Raw genomic sequence first — 16,179 nt, 5'->3', positions numbered from 1 at the left:
AAAAAAAAAAAACCTCTGTGGTATACCTAATATATAGAAAAATCCTCGTGACTTCAAAACATATAAAACGACACCTCATGTTTTGAACTAAATTGTAAACTAATAAAATTCGTTAAACTTAACAGAATCCGGTAAACTTAACGAAAAATTTAACGGAATCCGATAAACTTAACGGTAATCTTAACGGAATCCAGTAAATTTAACAGACAAGACTGTCATTTTTGTTAAGTTTAATAAATTCTGTTAGTTTACAATTTAGTTTAAAACATGAGGTGTCGTTTTATATGTTTTGAAACTACGAAGAGCTTTTCTGTATATTAAGTGTACCACATGGGGTTTTTTGTTTTTAACCCATTATAAAATCATATCTTTTTTCACCTGAACTTGCAATTTGAGGTGGTCCAAATAAATCCAAATGTAAAAGTTCCAAAAGTCTAGAGGTAGTAACACAATGTTTTGGTTTAAAAGCGATCTTTGTTTGTTTTTCAAATTGACAAATATCACAAATCTTATCTTTTTCAAATTTGATTTTTGGCAAACCTCTAGCAAGCTCTTTTTTGGAAATCTCATTTAACAAGTCCATGTTAAAATGACAAAGTCGCCTATGTCACAACCAAGGAGCATCATTTGATACTTTGAGACATTTGATTTTGGAATTCTCAATCCTTTCAAGATAAACTATATAAATATCATTGTATTTTTTTCCTTGAAAATGACATTGAAATTAGTATCAAGAATTAAATTTCATACTTCTTAAACAATACATAGAAATCTCTATCACATAATTGATTAACACTTAACGAATTGTAACCCAAATTATCAACTAGAAGCACATTTTGAATGAAAGTTTCACCATTTTTATAATTGTCATCTACACCAGTGGTTTTGGTCTTCTTATCATCTCCAAAAGTGACATTTTCACTACTTTTTTACTTTAACTTAATGAATTATAAAGCATCTCCGGTCACATGTTTTGAACACCCACTACTATATAAAATTTTGATTCTTTAGTGGTGTTTTTCATACACACTACACAAAAAAATTAAGAAATAACATTTAGTGGGGCTGGGGGTGTCCCCAAGCGCCATTGGATTTCTTGGAAGGAGCTTTGTGCTGTTAAGGAGGAGGGTGGGGTTGGTTTTCGCTCCATGGAAGATGTTGTGAAGTCTTTCTCGGTGAAGTTGTGGTGGCGATTTCGACAGAACTCATCTCTCTGGGCCAAGTTCATGATGGCTAAGTATGCTCCCAATGTTCATCCGGGTATGGTGGGTGATTCAGTGGAGGCGTCAGCCACGTGGCGTAGGATGCTTCAGGTGCGGGACTTGTCGGAGCAACACATCACCTTTGTGGTTCGCTCGGGGAGTTCGAACTTCTGGTTTGATAACTGGCTAGGGTCCGGGCCTTCGTCGGGACGATTGGGCGATGTTTTGGACCACAGGATTTCGGATTTCCTCATAGGGGGTTCATGGAATTTTCAGTTGCTGTCAGGTTGGGTGTCGGGTGACATATTATCCGAGATTAGTCGATTTGCCCTTCCGAGGATTGAAGAGGGAGTGGATGATTCGATGGTTTGGGGCCCCACCCCGTCTGGCGTTTTCGCGCTGAGCTCAGTTTTTGATTTAGTGCGGGCCCACTTACCACGGTCATTTATCTTCTCTAGGGTTTGGCACCCCTCACTTCCGTTGAAAACCTCTTTTTTCCTGCTTCAGCTACTGAGGGATCGGCTGCCTTTGGATGCTACGGTGTGCAAATTTGGTATTGCTGGTCCTTCGAAGTGCTTCTGTTGTACCGAGGGCGGAATTGAGACTCTCGACCACACGTTTTGTGGGGGCACGTTGGCTGTAGCAATATGGAAATTCTTTGGTTCTATGGCAGGGGTTTGGAGCCCGTGTGCTACGGTTCGGGGTCACTTGGCTAGTTGGTGGTTTGGTTCGAGCTCGAATGTGTTTCTGTGCTTTGTTCACTAGATTATTCCTCCTTTGATCTGCTGGAATATTTGGAAGGCTAGGAATACAGCGCAGTTTGAGGGGAAAGTCTACGGCCCTGGGGTTATTTCTGGCTTTGTCTTCGATGAGGTGCGGAATCTCTTCATGCTGCGATTCCCTGGGTGGTCCTGGGTCCCTACGAATTGGTCTGACTTTTATGTTTTCATTGCCTCTGCACGTAAGCCGGAGTCGGCTCGCTTAGTGACATGGGTGAGGCTGCCGCAGGATTGGGTCAAACTGAACACGGACGGATGCTCAAGAGGCAACCCTGGGAGGGCAGGGGGAGGGGGGTCTTGCGTGACGATACAGGACAGCTATTGCTTGCTTTCTCCACATCTTTCGGCAGCTGTACTAGCATCCAGGCTGAGGCGAGGGCCTTTCTCTTTGGGGTTAACTTGTGCCTTTCCCACGGATATGTATGTGTGCATGTTGAAGTGGACTCATTGGTGCTGGTTCAAATATTGATGCAGGCATCTCGGTGCCCGTGGGGTATTCACACAGAGTGTCGTAATCTCCTCCAGCTTTCACCCTGTTTCATCAGTATTTCCTACTGTTTCAGAGAAGGTAATCAAGTGGCCGATTGCTTATCAAATGTTGGTTGCAATAATGGGGGTGACAGAGTCTACTATCAGTTTGCAGATCTCCCTGTTAGAGCCCGAGGGGCACTTAGATTGGATAGGATGGGTCTCCCTTCCATTAGAAAACGCTAGGGTTGTTTGAACTATTGGGAGGTAAGGTCCGTGTCCCCCTCTTTAGTTACTTTTCTTTGATATAAATAAAAAAAAATAAAGTTTGGCCAAAAAAAAAAAAAAGAAATAGCATTTACAGTATCCTTTTATCATTGGATCCATAAGAGTTAGTATAAGGTCTAACAATCCACATAGTTTTCGTATCTTTTCTCATATTCTTTCTAACATAACATTCATTTTTCATGTGACCTAATTGACAACAAAAATTACACAACATTTGCATCTTTCACACAAGTAGTCTTAATAAATCTTGTTTCTCCCTTCTTAAGAATAGTAAACTAATTGGTTCAAAGCAAATTTTCTCTTCTTTTGTAAAAGAATTTTGTTTTTTGTTTTGAAGAAAATTATTCAAGTTATCCATTCTTTTTCTTAACAAATGCTGCTCTTCTCTTATCTTTTCATAATACTTTGATCTTGCATCCAATTTCTTTTTGAAATCACTTTGACTTCAAACAATATCAATTTTAAGCTTTTAAATCATCATTTTCCTTTTTCTACCTTTTGTTTTCTTGAAAAAAGATTGAATTTTGCTTTGTTTGAAAAAATGATTTTCTGTTATTGTTGCTAGTACTGCTTTCGCTTTTCAATTCATTATTTTCATGGTGCAGCCAAGGGAAGCTTTGACTGATTAATGTAGCTTTGCAGTGAAGGGCCAAAAGAATTACAGCAACTCATTTACTCGAAAAAAAAATTGAAAGTTGGATCAAGCTATTACAAAGACGGTTGTATTTCTACTCACAAACATTGTCAAAACTCTACATGAGAATAAGCAAAAATAACGGATTGCTAAAATGCAGCAGTGCACAAAAGCGAGCTCATATAACAAAAAAACTACCAACTCAATTAGGTAAATAGAGGATCCACTAGGAAGTCATGAAGAATGCATCAAGTGCTTGAGCAAGATTACTCCACACAGCCCCTCTTTACCTTCTTTGATTTAAGACGCACAATGATAGATAGATAGCTATATATTTTATTTATAAATATATCTCTTAAGAAGCAAAAGCTTGTGTTCATTGATGAAATCTACTAATATTTTGTGTTTGATGATATTTATAGGAATTTAAAACAAAAAAGAGTCTAAAAGGGAATTTTCCAAAAGGTTGTACATTATAAAGCGTGAGCACGTACGTCTACAAAAGCCGTGAAGTCAAAAATTTAGGAGACGCTGTCTCGATTCTTTGCCTAATAAAAATCGATGTTAGTTCCTTATTTTCAGCAATTAGAGATGGACTTTGAGTCTTTATTAGTATAAATCTTTTATTTCCTATTGATAGACCAATTAGTCTTATTTTGTCGTATTAGGAAGTAGTATTATTAGAGTAGGATTCCAAAAATAAAAGGATAGACATTTCCTTACAAGAGGAGAGTAGAGAGCCTTGGAGGGGGACCTTTTTTGAGCAGCTCTCTCTTCCTCTTTCTTGTTAACTCTACTTTTCCATTTTATAGTGTTCTTCTCTTGTTACTTGCTTTTCTAGTTGAAGGGTAATTGAAATTTTGTTCTGCAACAACTGCGAGAACTAATTTGATTTAATTGTTTCATCAATTTATAAGTATTTATATATTCTCTACTTATTCTCAAGATGATTATTTTGCATGATTAAATAATTTGCCACTCTACTTTTCTATTTTATGGCATTCTTCTTTTGTTACTTGCTTTTCTAGTTGAAAGATAATTGAAATTTTGGTTCTGTATCAACTATGAAATCAAATTTAGGTTTATTGTTTCATCTATTCGTATCAACTATGAAATCAAATTTAGGTTTATTGTTTCATCTATTCACAAGTATTTATATATTCTCTGCTCATTCTCAAGATGATTATTTTGTCTGATTAGATAACTTGCCACTATTTGTTGGTTAGAATTGATAACTTCTTTAATAACTAATGCCATCGATAAATTAAATTTTAAGAGCTTATTTAGAGTAGGTCAATCGGCAACTTCAACACTACTCTTACTCTTGCTCCTATTCTGACCTATCTAAAGGAGGGTCCAATTGGGCCAAGGAGAATCGACGAGAACTGAACTACCATCGAATCAGACAGATGCACTATGCACTTATTTGAATTTGAAGAAACCCATATTAGTGGCAAGTGATGAAAGGTAAGAATCAAACTTTTCACCTCTTACCGCACAAAAACACTTAAGGTTGTTGTGATGACAAACGGCTAGGAGACCGTTGGTTAGGATTCTCTCTTTTTTTTTTTAGTGTAAACAGGAGGATTCGAACCCGAGACCTCTCACTTACACTCCCTCCCCCTGTACTGCCCAACCCAACCCTCCCCCCCGGTTAGGATTCTCTAATCAAGAACGGAAGTAATCACAGAGCCTATTGTGATTACTGAGACAGTAAGGAGAAGTAAGTTGTTAAAATCTCTGTTAACAACCACAACCAATTTATTTATGAGTAGATGATTTTTATCCTTGCATCAATGATCAATTAAATGAATCAAAACTAAAATTAATCCTTTGACTAAGAGTTTGCACATTATTAATTTATTTTTATTTGACTTTTCATTATTTTTAAATTGTTTTAATTTAATTTCTCAAAATCCCCTCATTTTAGTTGTTGTTTTTGCAAAGAAATGAATCAGCCAATTTTCGTGGACGCAACCCTACTTACTATTGCATTCAAAGGTAGATCTTTAAAGTAGGTACTTTGTTTTTGGTGGTTTCTATGCCCATCAAATAGTTACTTCTATATTTAATGAAGATAGATTCTCTTTCGACCGACTTTTGTCAATGTCACTACAATAACTCATGATTAGTTTGTCTTCCAAATATAGGTCTTGTTTGGCAAGCAAGTTTTTGGCCAAGTTTGTCTGCTACAAATTTTTTAACAACTTTAGCAACAGTAACCTCAAAAAACTTCCAAAAATTTTTAAACTATGTACTTCAAAATTTTCAAAATTTTATACATTTCAAAATTTTTTTCTACAACTTCTACAATAAGGTAGAGTAAAGTTTTAAATAAATATCCAAAAAACTCGCTTATCAAACGGGCCTAAATTCCACATTATAAATGATATTTCTTTTTTCTAAGCTGGAAGAAGTTTGACTTTGGAGGGAATGCATTCACGATTCAAGCTACAGTATACCATATTATATATTAACTGATTCTTTGAATGCCCTAAATCTGAGAGCTTGACATTAGTTGATAGGTCTATCAAACTAATATCCGATCCACAACACCAACGTGGATGTAACCGGAGTTGCAGGCTAGAGTAAGACCTAATTTATGTAGCGACTAATATGTTATATGTACAAATGATTACATGAAAAGCGCTGCAAATTTTGTCTTACAAGATTATTATTATTATTATTATTATTATTATTATTGTTAGTGTTGTTTTTAATAAATAGGGGAGGGTGGAATTTAATAAGAGAGGAGAGGGAAGAAGGATTTGAATCTAAACTCTTTATTTTGTGAGATTTCAATCTTAGCCATTAAACAAGAACTCATCAGCAACGTTAAAGGATAAGACAGTTAATGCTTTTCTTTTCTTTTTATTTTCATCATCTTTGATTTCCACGTCTTTGGTGAGGAGAAGTTTAGATAAAGTTTTGTCTTCCCATTGTCATCAGTAATTTGATGTGAAAGAAAGAAAAGCAAACTATGGTAATTCTTTTTTCTTACAAGACAGTTATGAATGCAGTGAAATGTTAACTCAACAACATTATAACACAAAACCACACCAAAAAAAGGGCTCAGCCCAAATGTAGCAATCCTGCAAATAAAAATACTGGTATAATTATAATTAGGCAACTAGAGGATCACTTGAAGCTGAGGGTTGATCAACTTCTCCATCCACTGCAAAACAAGTATGGATATATACTTTAGACAAAAAATAGGAGTAACAACAACTAAAAATGTCATGAAAAATTTTGAGAATAAGGAAAGATTAAAATGACACATTGATATGCATACAAACATGTCTAAGGGAATACTTAAGCTAGACTTAGGCAAGAGTATCCTATGTTTCTTCTGCCCATGTTATTACGTAGTCTCACAAAATTCAAGAATAGATAACCAAACTATATCACTTTGAAACACTGACTTTGTAGTTCAATGGGGGATTGCGGTAATCCCAACTCTATCTAGCTCTAGTCCACTTAGTAGCTAGGAACTAGGGATAACTTGTTGTAGAGGGGCCTCACGCTCTGCATGAGGTAGCCTAGATAAGTATGTTTATTTGTGGTGCATATGCATTGTATACGTAGAACTGGTTACTATTGCAACAGGGATCATATATTTACAGAAGTCACATTTGTACATAGGCTATATAGCCCTTGTATTTACGTTGATATTTGGGATATACGCGGCTAACAAGGCCATCTGTTCATTGAACAGCGCCGCCTCTTCCTTCCCCGGTATCGCTCTTCTAATGTTGAGTTTTTTTTTTTTTTTTTGGCGGCATTTTTAGCAACTTAGCATGTACTAAGTGCTAACCCAGTGCCAACGGTAACAAGTAATGGTTAACTATCATACAGAACAATCACTTCCAGAATAATATTGTTCAGAATCTTCAGCTACTAATCGAAGTAAATAAGCAATAATATCATGCAAGCAAGGGGCCACAAATAAAGCATGGCATCATAAATGAAAACAAGCAGTCACCAACAGGCAAACGGACGACTGAAATAATCGTATGCAAGAAATGTAGTTACTGCATTGGCTTTCTGTATCCACAAGTATAGTCATCAAGATATTGTGTAGTTGCTAACCTATCATCCGTTGCCATAGTAAGCTGGAGAATGCCAGATGACAGTCAAAATGGAAAGCCGCAACAACATATAAAGAGAATGTTAACAATGGAAATAATGGAGACGTTTATTTCAAAGCCAAGCTTGCAATAGAACTATCCATGTAGATAGTGTTTGGTGCATTATTTATGCTAGTTAGCTGAATCAGCAGATAACCGAAGCACAGGTATAACGTGTGGAAATTAACTATGAGATAGCCCTTTGCCATTAAGTAATAAGAACACGGAAACTTAGGGTGTAAATTATCTTTTAACACCCCCGTGATTTGGTGTTTTACCACATTACCCTTCTATAGTTTAAAAACCTATATATAACCCTCTCATAATTTGGGTTAAAATATTACCGTTAGTTTTTCCATTAAAACTTACAATCAATAGTAAAAAGTCAAAGTCAAATTAATAAATTGACAAATTTTTACACTCATTACTTCTTTTTTTCCTCCAAATATAAAAAGAAGATATTGAAATAAAAATATAGATAAATAAGAATTAGAAATTTTTTTTTGGGTTTAGAAACATATAATGATATTCGGAGTAAAAAAAGATTTGGCATTTTTTGTTTATTTATTTATTTATTTATATTTTTCTTACATCTCTTTTGTATTTGGAGAAAATTATGATTTTGTAGGCGAAAGTATAGGTTTTCAAGATCATCTCTTCTCTTTTCAAAAAAAGAAAAAGAGAGAGAGAAAAAAGAAAAAAAAGAATAAAAAAGTAGTAAAAGGGTGAATTTGTCAATTTATTAGTTTGACTTTGACTGTTTACTATTAATCATTATTTTTAATGAAAAAAACTAACGGACACACTTTAACCCAAATCATGAGGAGGTTATATGTAGATTTTTGAACTATAAAGGGGTCATGTGATAAAGTACCAAATTATAGGGAATAAAAGAAAATTTACCCAAACTTAGGTGACGTTAGTTCTGCCAAATGCATCATCATTTGGTAACCCAAACAAAACTGCAGTGCATGGGAATGGACTAAACTTTTGCAGTAAAGTAATAACAACAATCTAATTCTTTTGATTAAATTAGGTAGAGGCCAAACAAACCAAAATTCGAATAAGTAAAAGGGAAAACAAAGTCAAAGCACACAAATAAGACAACAAGGGAAGGTATTAAAAAAATCAAGGGAGGACAAAATTGTTTGGTTCTGGGGATAGTAAGTAGACGACGTTCTCAATTAACCATGTCAAACATTGTTTGGTTAGAAAATAAAACCGGCGCCCAAAATAGTTCAGAGAAGAGAACTATAGTGGAAGTAAATTAACCAGCGCCCAATTGAAAAACAACTCAATAGCTACCCAAATAGCACTATCATATAACCCAACCAGATGCAGGGCATGGTACATTATTTGGCAAGGAAATGAAACCAACATCCATAACAGTACAGAGCACAGCACTTCAAGCAAATTAAAAGCAGCTCAATAAGAGAACGTTAACAATGGAAACAACGGAGACATTTTTTGTTCAGTAAATTTTTTTCAAATCCAAAGTTTGCATTATTTATGCTAAGTGAAACAAAGGTATAATGTGTGAAAATGAACTATAAGTTAGCTTTTTGTATTAAGTACTAAGGACATCGCAATGTAGGTAATGCCACCTCAACAAACATGTCATGTCATTTTGTACTACAAATTAAAGTAAATAGTCTTGACTGAATTCTTTTATTGTTGGTTTTGATATCAATAAGACTTGAAGGCAACATGATTCTTCTTTATCACCAAATGCTAAACAGATTTTAAGTTTAATCCAAGATATTTGATTAAATAAAGATGGTAATCTAAAACAATTACATGGGAAGCACAAATAGTTTAAATAGTTATTAGGCATTATTTACGCCATGCAACATTTTTTGTTGATGAGTACATTATATGACGGTAACACATACTAATCCATTAAATTTAATTTATGAGAGATTATGTCAACCCATTTCCACGGATGAGGAAATAAGGAAAATCTTTTGATTTTACCTTACAGGTTGGAACGCAATGCATTCAAATATGAACTTATTTCCTCACCGCCTGCAAAAAAGACAAAATTGAATGATCCTGTTTCACAGAGCAAGTACTATGACCATGTTTCTTCCGAAGAGGAAAAAAAAGTTATAAAAAACACAATAATCATTAAAAAGACAAAAGAAAATATTGAATGACGTTGGTGAAGCTTATCAAAATTGAGATTGCTAAGAAAAAGGGAATTTCAAGAACCGTAAATTGAATATTAAAAAGAGAAAAATTGGAGAAGAAAAAAGTAAAAGGAGAAAAAGAGTACCTGGAGATATTAACCGAAGGCACATGGCTTATTTTATCATTATCTTCTCCTTGTTGACCATTCTCTTTTATAACTCTGTTGTTGAATTCTGCATGCATGCCCCAAAGAGATACCTTTTTTAGGGTGGTTACATATCTCAACCCATCTGGAATCATCTCCAATTCTTTACATGCCGTAATGTCTAAAGTTGAGAGCTTGGGCATAGCTCCCTCATCCACTTTCCACTGCTTCAAGTAACCCAATTGAAAAAGCCCGAGAAGTTTCAGTTGGGGAAATCCCATCGAGTGGCAGATCATTTCTTGGCCCAGAAATGAACCTTGCCCAAGTATCAGTTTTCTTAGGTTAGGATGCTTCTCAAGTGTTGCCATTGGGTCTTCCTCAATATTAGTGTCAAACAGCCGTAATTCAGTAAGGTCAGGAAATATATGGGATTGGTAATCTGGTAACTTCTTGCATAAATTACCGTTGATCTCTAATTCATGAATATTCCTACTAAACAACACCCTTGAAAGAACATCCAAACCCCTGTTTCTGCGAAAATCAAAGTCATTGATTGTAAGTGAGCTAATGCGTATGCAGTCCAATTTTGATACATGATTGATGATGTGTTCCAGGTCCTTGAGATTTTTATACACATTTGCTTTGAAAAATCTGAGATTCGATAATTCGCATACATCTTCAGGTTAGCAAAATCTGTTATCGAATGATTCAAGTATCTCCAGCTGCTTGCTCAACCGCAGTTTAGGCTGAGATTCCCACCACCCCCATTCTGCTGGAAGATAAAGATATATCAAACCTTTCAATTTCCATAGCACATTCGGTATTCTACAAGTATAATCACTACCAGATAAATCAAGAGTTTCCAGGCACTTTAAATTGCCCAAGGAATATGGCAAGTTTATTCTCCGACCTCCCAATCTCAAACATCTCAAATGGATAAGATTACCGACATATTTCATAGGTGATTTGAGATAACAACTTCGGGAGGCCATATTGAAGGATAGAATTGTCAAAACTCTAAGCATCTTCAAATTCTTGACCTGGGACATTATTCTCACCCCTGGATTAAAATATCCCCATTCGGCTACCAACGAATCACACAAGAATGAGCGAAGATGCTTAGTTTGTTCTTTTGGCGGAAAGTTGTATTGAAAGATATCCTCTGGACGCAAATGAAGGACTAAACCATACTGTGCTTCAGTTGCAGGAGGACAATCTCGTGATGGACTTCGATCGACCAGCTTATACAAATTCTCCTCTTTTGCCTTGGCTAAGCACAGATCTCTCATAAGATCATGAAGCCGACATGACTCGAACCTTGTTACTGCAAGCTTCCCCTCCTCATGTTCTTTAATCTCAACCATGCATCTTATTGCTAATTCTTCCAAGTAACGCTCTGCAACCTCCATCATTATTTCTTGTTCCCTCCTATCATTTTCAAATATCTCTAATGTTGGAATCTTCCCTGAATTTATCCAAGTAAATGAAGCATGGTTTTAGTTGCCAAGGGAGGTCATAGTAACTGTAAGCTAAAATCTTTTGCACCTCTCCTTCTTTCCCAATTTTTTCTCCCCTAGCCAGATAGGATTTGATATTCTCATGCACTTCATTCCATTCCTTGAGGGTTTTTTTAGTTCTAAGAATTCCACCCAAAACCACCACGGCCAATGGAAGACCCCCACAGTATTTCAACATTTCCTTCCCTAACTCTTCGATCTTGCCCAAATCTTCACAACCTGTGTAGCATTAAACAAACTGAATTAATATCAACAATGACGCATCTATCATTCATAAGCATCATGCAACAACTATACGAAAAACTTGATAGTAACCGATAAGTCTCCCAATCCAAAGACTTGAGACTTGTCAATAGTCTTGGAAAAAGGCTATCCTAAGCACGATTGAAAGACTCATCCAAGTCAGATGAGTCATCATTAAGATGGAGCTCCCCATTCTGAGATGGGTCTCCTATTCATTGGAGACACATGAACTGCAAGTGACTCGTTCAGACTCGGTCCGAGTCAACCCGGAGACTCAAAAAATTGCCACAACCATCTGAGTCATCCAGCTTCAACTCGGATCCAACGACACAACAAGCTTTCCGGTATTCTAAAATCCATGAAGAGGCAACGAAAATCAGAAAATAACACGTCAAGAACATTGAAAATCCATCAACACTAATTAAGAAAATACAATAACAAATGTAAAGAAAAATAAAAAGCATGAGATAGGTAAATAAAGAAACCGGGGAGAGGAAAGTTGAGCGGAAACAGAAACCAAGAAAGACTTGGGAAGAAGGAATTGGGTTATGGCTGTGGTGGAGCATGAAACCGACAAGACTGGGTCAGAAGTCGGGGAGCAAGACCCATTGAAACTTTGACTTTGACAGATCTATCCTTTATTGCCAGTAAGTGGTCGTAGTTATTGTGATTATTAAACATACCCCCGTTCTTTTTGGTAAGAAGTTCTAAAGCTTCTTACTAAAAATTCGTAGGTAATTCCATGTTTCTTTATAGTGTGCCATTTCACTTTGAAATCCAAAACTTCTTAAATATTGTGTTCTGATCTTTAAATGTTTAAAATTCCTTATGAGCTCTTCTGACAATTTTGGATAGACATACATATAAATATGTAGCACGCTAAAAATATATTTACCCAATATTTACTGCGATTTGAAACCCATAATGGTTAGTGAAACATCAATTTAAAATCTTATAGTTAGCAATAAGGGTGAAAAATAGAAAAATACAAAAACACAAAATCTTTACTTCTTATTTTTTAAAACTAATAAAAATATACATGTATCTTATCGCAAATTTAAAACATTCATTTGTTTAGAAAAAATAGAGAATGAATTTTAAGAAGAATTACATATTTGTCTAATATTAAATGTGCGTTTCACTGACAGAGTCACGATTCTATTATATAAATATTACATATTCCATTATAGTATGTCAATATATATATATATATATATATATATATGAATAAAGGGGAAAGATTTTACCTTCACCACTTCTCCCTTACCTTCACCACTTCTCCCCCTCAATGATTTCATGCGTAGCAACTCCCAACTTTCTTCCGGTTTCAAAAGACGCAATAACCATCTGGATCAACATGTACCGCCACGTCTCTAATATGAGTTGTGAGCAAAATTTTGGTTCCACGCTCCGAAACTGGGATTGCATCTTTTAGGCTATCCCAAGCATCTGTTGACCAGATGTCGTCGAGGACTATCAAACATCTCCTAGCTCCCAAGTGCTCTCGAAGCTGCCTCGCTAGCTTATCTTTTTCGCTCGTCATAATCTCATTGCTCTGTTCAGGTATAAGAGATCTTTTGGTTGCCATTGTTGTGACACGCAAACCCAAGCAAAACCTTTAAAATAATGCTTCAATCTTTCATGGTGATATACCTTTCTAGCAAGAGTCGTTTTGCCTATACCTCCCATGCCGAAAATCGAAGCCACGCTTATTTTACGCTCTGCCACCTCATTCAGCAAATAGTCAACCAGCACCTGAACATCATCAGGCAGTTCAACCACATCCTCGTCGGCCACGACGGAGTAAGTGTGCCCTAATTGTTGCTGCCTGGATGGAGCACTCGACTCTCCTTCCTCCGTTCTGGCAATTAAATTTACATACCGGCCAAAATTTTTGGTGAGATTAGATATCCTAGTTCTGAGACTTTGAATCGCTAAGCCCAAATCATGAAGGGCATAACCTTCTCTGGCGATACAAGCAGTCCTCTTTAGAGCACGCGTAAAGCCTCTGTTGCTTGAAATTGAAACCCTCAAAGCATAATCTTCAACCAAATCACTTGCTTCATAAGCGACCACTCTAAATTCAGGAAGCCACTGTTGTATAGCGTCCCTTGCAGTCTGTTTCGTATCTGCATATCTTAAGAACATTTGTATCCATTTGAGATCGTCACGAAGGAGACTGACTTGCTCGCTAACGCCTTGTAGAAACTTTCCTTCTTCAATAACCAATTTACCTATATTCTGCAATGCAGAGGTTAGGATTGAGGATAGGCTTTCTGCCATTTTGGATGAGATTATGGTTTTACTCTGCAGTGGATGGAATTCACTAGCAAAAGATGAGATGGTTTTACTCTTACGTAGCAAAAGCTTTAACAGGATTGGTGTTGTTAAGAGTGTTTTCTGCTGATGGCAGTTATTCGAAACTGATTTATGTGAAGACAAGGACATGTTATCAGCACAGCATAGACAGACATGTCGCTTTTGCTTTTTTTTTTTTTTTATTCCCTGATTCTGAAGACGACAACTTTTACTTTTTCTAATTGCCCCTCTACAAACGGAAACTGATTTATGTGAAGACAAGGACATGTTATCTACTTTTGCTTTATTTTATTCCTCCTCTACCAAAGAGAGACAACTTCTGCTTTTTTAATTCCACCTCTACAAAAAAAATTCCCTGTCTACGAGAAGGGAACAGGCAAAAGAAAAATTCTTTGGCTTTGCATATAAACAACTTTTGCTTTATTCTATTCCCCCTCCGCAATAAGGTAACAAACAAAAGAAAAATTCTTTGGCTTTGCGTATGAACATCATCTTGCATTATTGCTAGTGCAATGCAAAAATAAAAAAAATCAAATCAAAACTAAATCTACAATCAATTCTAGCTCTTTGTGTATCTTAAAAATTGTAAAATATTTAACATTAACAGCTAAAAAGTTTCACAATAATAGATGAAAATTACGAGAATAGTATTGCTAAATGATGCGAGAGAAATTGAAAGATTATTTTGTGAGAAATTATCACATGAAGGGAAAGAAAAGAATTGAAAGGTCATTTTCTTATCCTGTTTATACTTTACTTTCATAATCGCTGTGTTTTGTCAAGTTAATGATAATACATAAAGACCCTAACAGTTTTTCCGATTAGTCCACATAAATTGGGTCTTGGATTTTAATCCATCATCTAAATCCGAATCCAGCTGGTGTTGGGCACATACTCCCCAGCTCGAGGCCCTTGCCAAGTTCAAGTTTTTTAGAAAGGATAGTTCATGTCCAAGTAAAATTTAATGTTCATTTGGACTGCAATTTTTCTCCAAAAAAATTTTACTTTTTCTATGAATATATTTTTTAATCATCTTTTCACTCTCAAATATATCAAATTGTTATAGTATATTCTTTTTACAAAAACTCCAAAAGAATAATAATTCAAACACGCTTATTTGCCTAAAGCACACTACTTGGCCAATGGTTCCACAACCGTCGAAGTTAATTTCTATATGAATTCTTGAGGCACTCATGAAAATAATTTGATCCCTAAGCAAACTTTTTTTGGTATTATTTATTGATTAATCATTAAGGTACAATGCATTCTCTTTTTGGCAACGTGAATTTCATTTTGGTTGACTTTCATATAGTCGTCATTGTATTTTGGTTATTCATTTTTTTCCCATTTCAAATTGGTAATCAAACTACCATAACATCGCGCCTATTCCATCTAATTTAATCTATGGGTAAATGGTTTTGAAAATTGGATTTGCCGCAAGACATCCAGATTTAGGGCTAAAAAACCACAGAGCTAAATCACTGAACACAGTAGCCTCAAATTTGTCGGAATCCCATATCCATCTTCAAGCAATTTGAATGAGTTTGATCTTTCTTAACCATCCTATTCTTGTGAGAAAACACAGATTCTACCAAAGTCTAATTGCCTGAACTACAGAGGATAAAGAGATAAAAGGAAAAGCTTAAATAGTTCACACCCATTTACAACATAAAATTGCTAGAGAAACCTCAGAAGTACGTCTTTAATATGCATCAAGGTACCAATAACTACAAAGTTATGGACTCTTAGCTAATATGCACCTTGCGCAAAAGAAGGAAAAGGACAGGCATTTTCCTTGATGTTTTCCTTTTGTGTGGGTTATGCTAATGTAGCAACACAGAAGCTGTTGCAGATTAACTTTGGGACTTGATTGGAAACAAATGATTTGGAAATTGATGTTTATGCAAGTATTTGGACTAATGTGTTGCACATCTATTATTTTAGATAATACTTCCATCTCTAGATAGATTAGAAGAGTTTGAAATTTCCATCTTTTTTGTTTGGCTGGTGGACTAAAAGCTGGATAGGCTTTCCTGTATCTTAATCTATTTCTTTATGTCCATAGCTATTGAAAGCCTTCTTGTGCTTAGGTAGTCTTATAAATGTAAACTTCATGGAGCTCAAAAAATACTTATTGTTGTGCAGTCTATAGGACCTTGGAAGGACGACTTCGTTTGTATTATGTTTTCTGTCCCATGGTTTCTTTGTCTTCTTCCTACTGCTTGAAATTTTCTTCTTATCTCATCTACAAATTGATGCAAAGTTTCTTCTTTGTGCATATAATGAGGACACAATTGTGGCAGACAGCCACAGATTTCTGCTAAATT

General features: G+C 35.7%; 1 protein-coding gene across 1 annotated transcript; it reads right to left on the bottom strand.

The window, feature by feature from the left end:
- Positions 1-7,399: 7,399 nt before the first annotated feature.
- On the bottom strand, positions 7,400-13,878 carry LOC113752138 (probable disease resistance protein RF45). Its single transcript, XM_027296271.1, has 9 exons — positions 13,088-13,878; positions 12,807-12,880; positions 11,826-11,950; positions 11,673-11,741; positions 11,264-11,509; positions 10,509-11,148; positions 9,774-10,424; positions 8,826-8,901; positions 7,400-7,483 (listed from the first exon to the last, which is right to left on the bottom strand). The coding sequence occupies exons 1-9, from the start codon at positions 13,814-13,816 to the stop codon at positions 7,400-7,402; spliced, it is 2,694 nt and encodes an 897-aa protein (XP_027152072.1). The 5' UTR covers positions 13,817-13,878.
- Between the last annotated feature and the right edge of the window lie 2,301 nt (positions 13,879-16,179).

The sequence above is a fragment of the Coffea eugenioides genome, chromosome 11 (assembly GCF_003713205.1).
Source record: "Coffea eugenioides isolate CCC68of chromosome 11, Ceug_1.0, whole genome shotgun sequence".
Lineage (NCBI taxonomy): Eukaryota > Viridiplantae > Streptophyta > Magnoliopsida > Gentianales > Rubiaceae > Coffea > Coffea eugenioides.
This window is presented reverse-complemented; position numbering and strand designations above follow the sequence as displayed.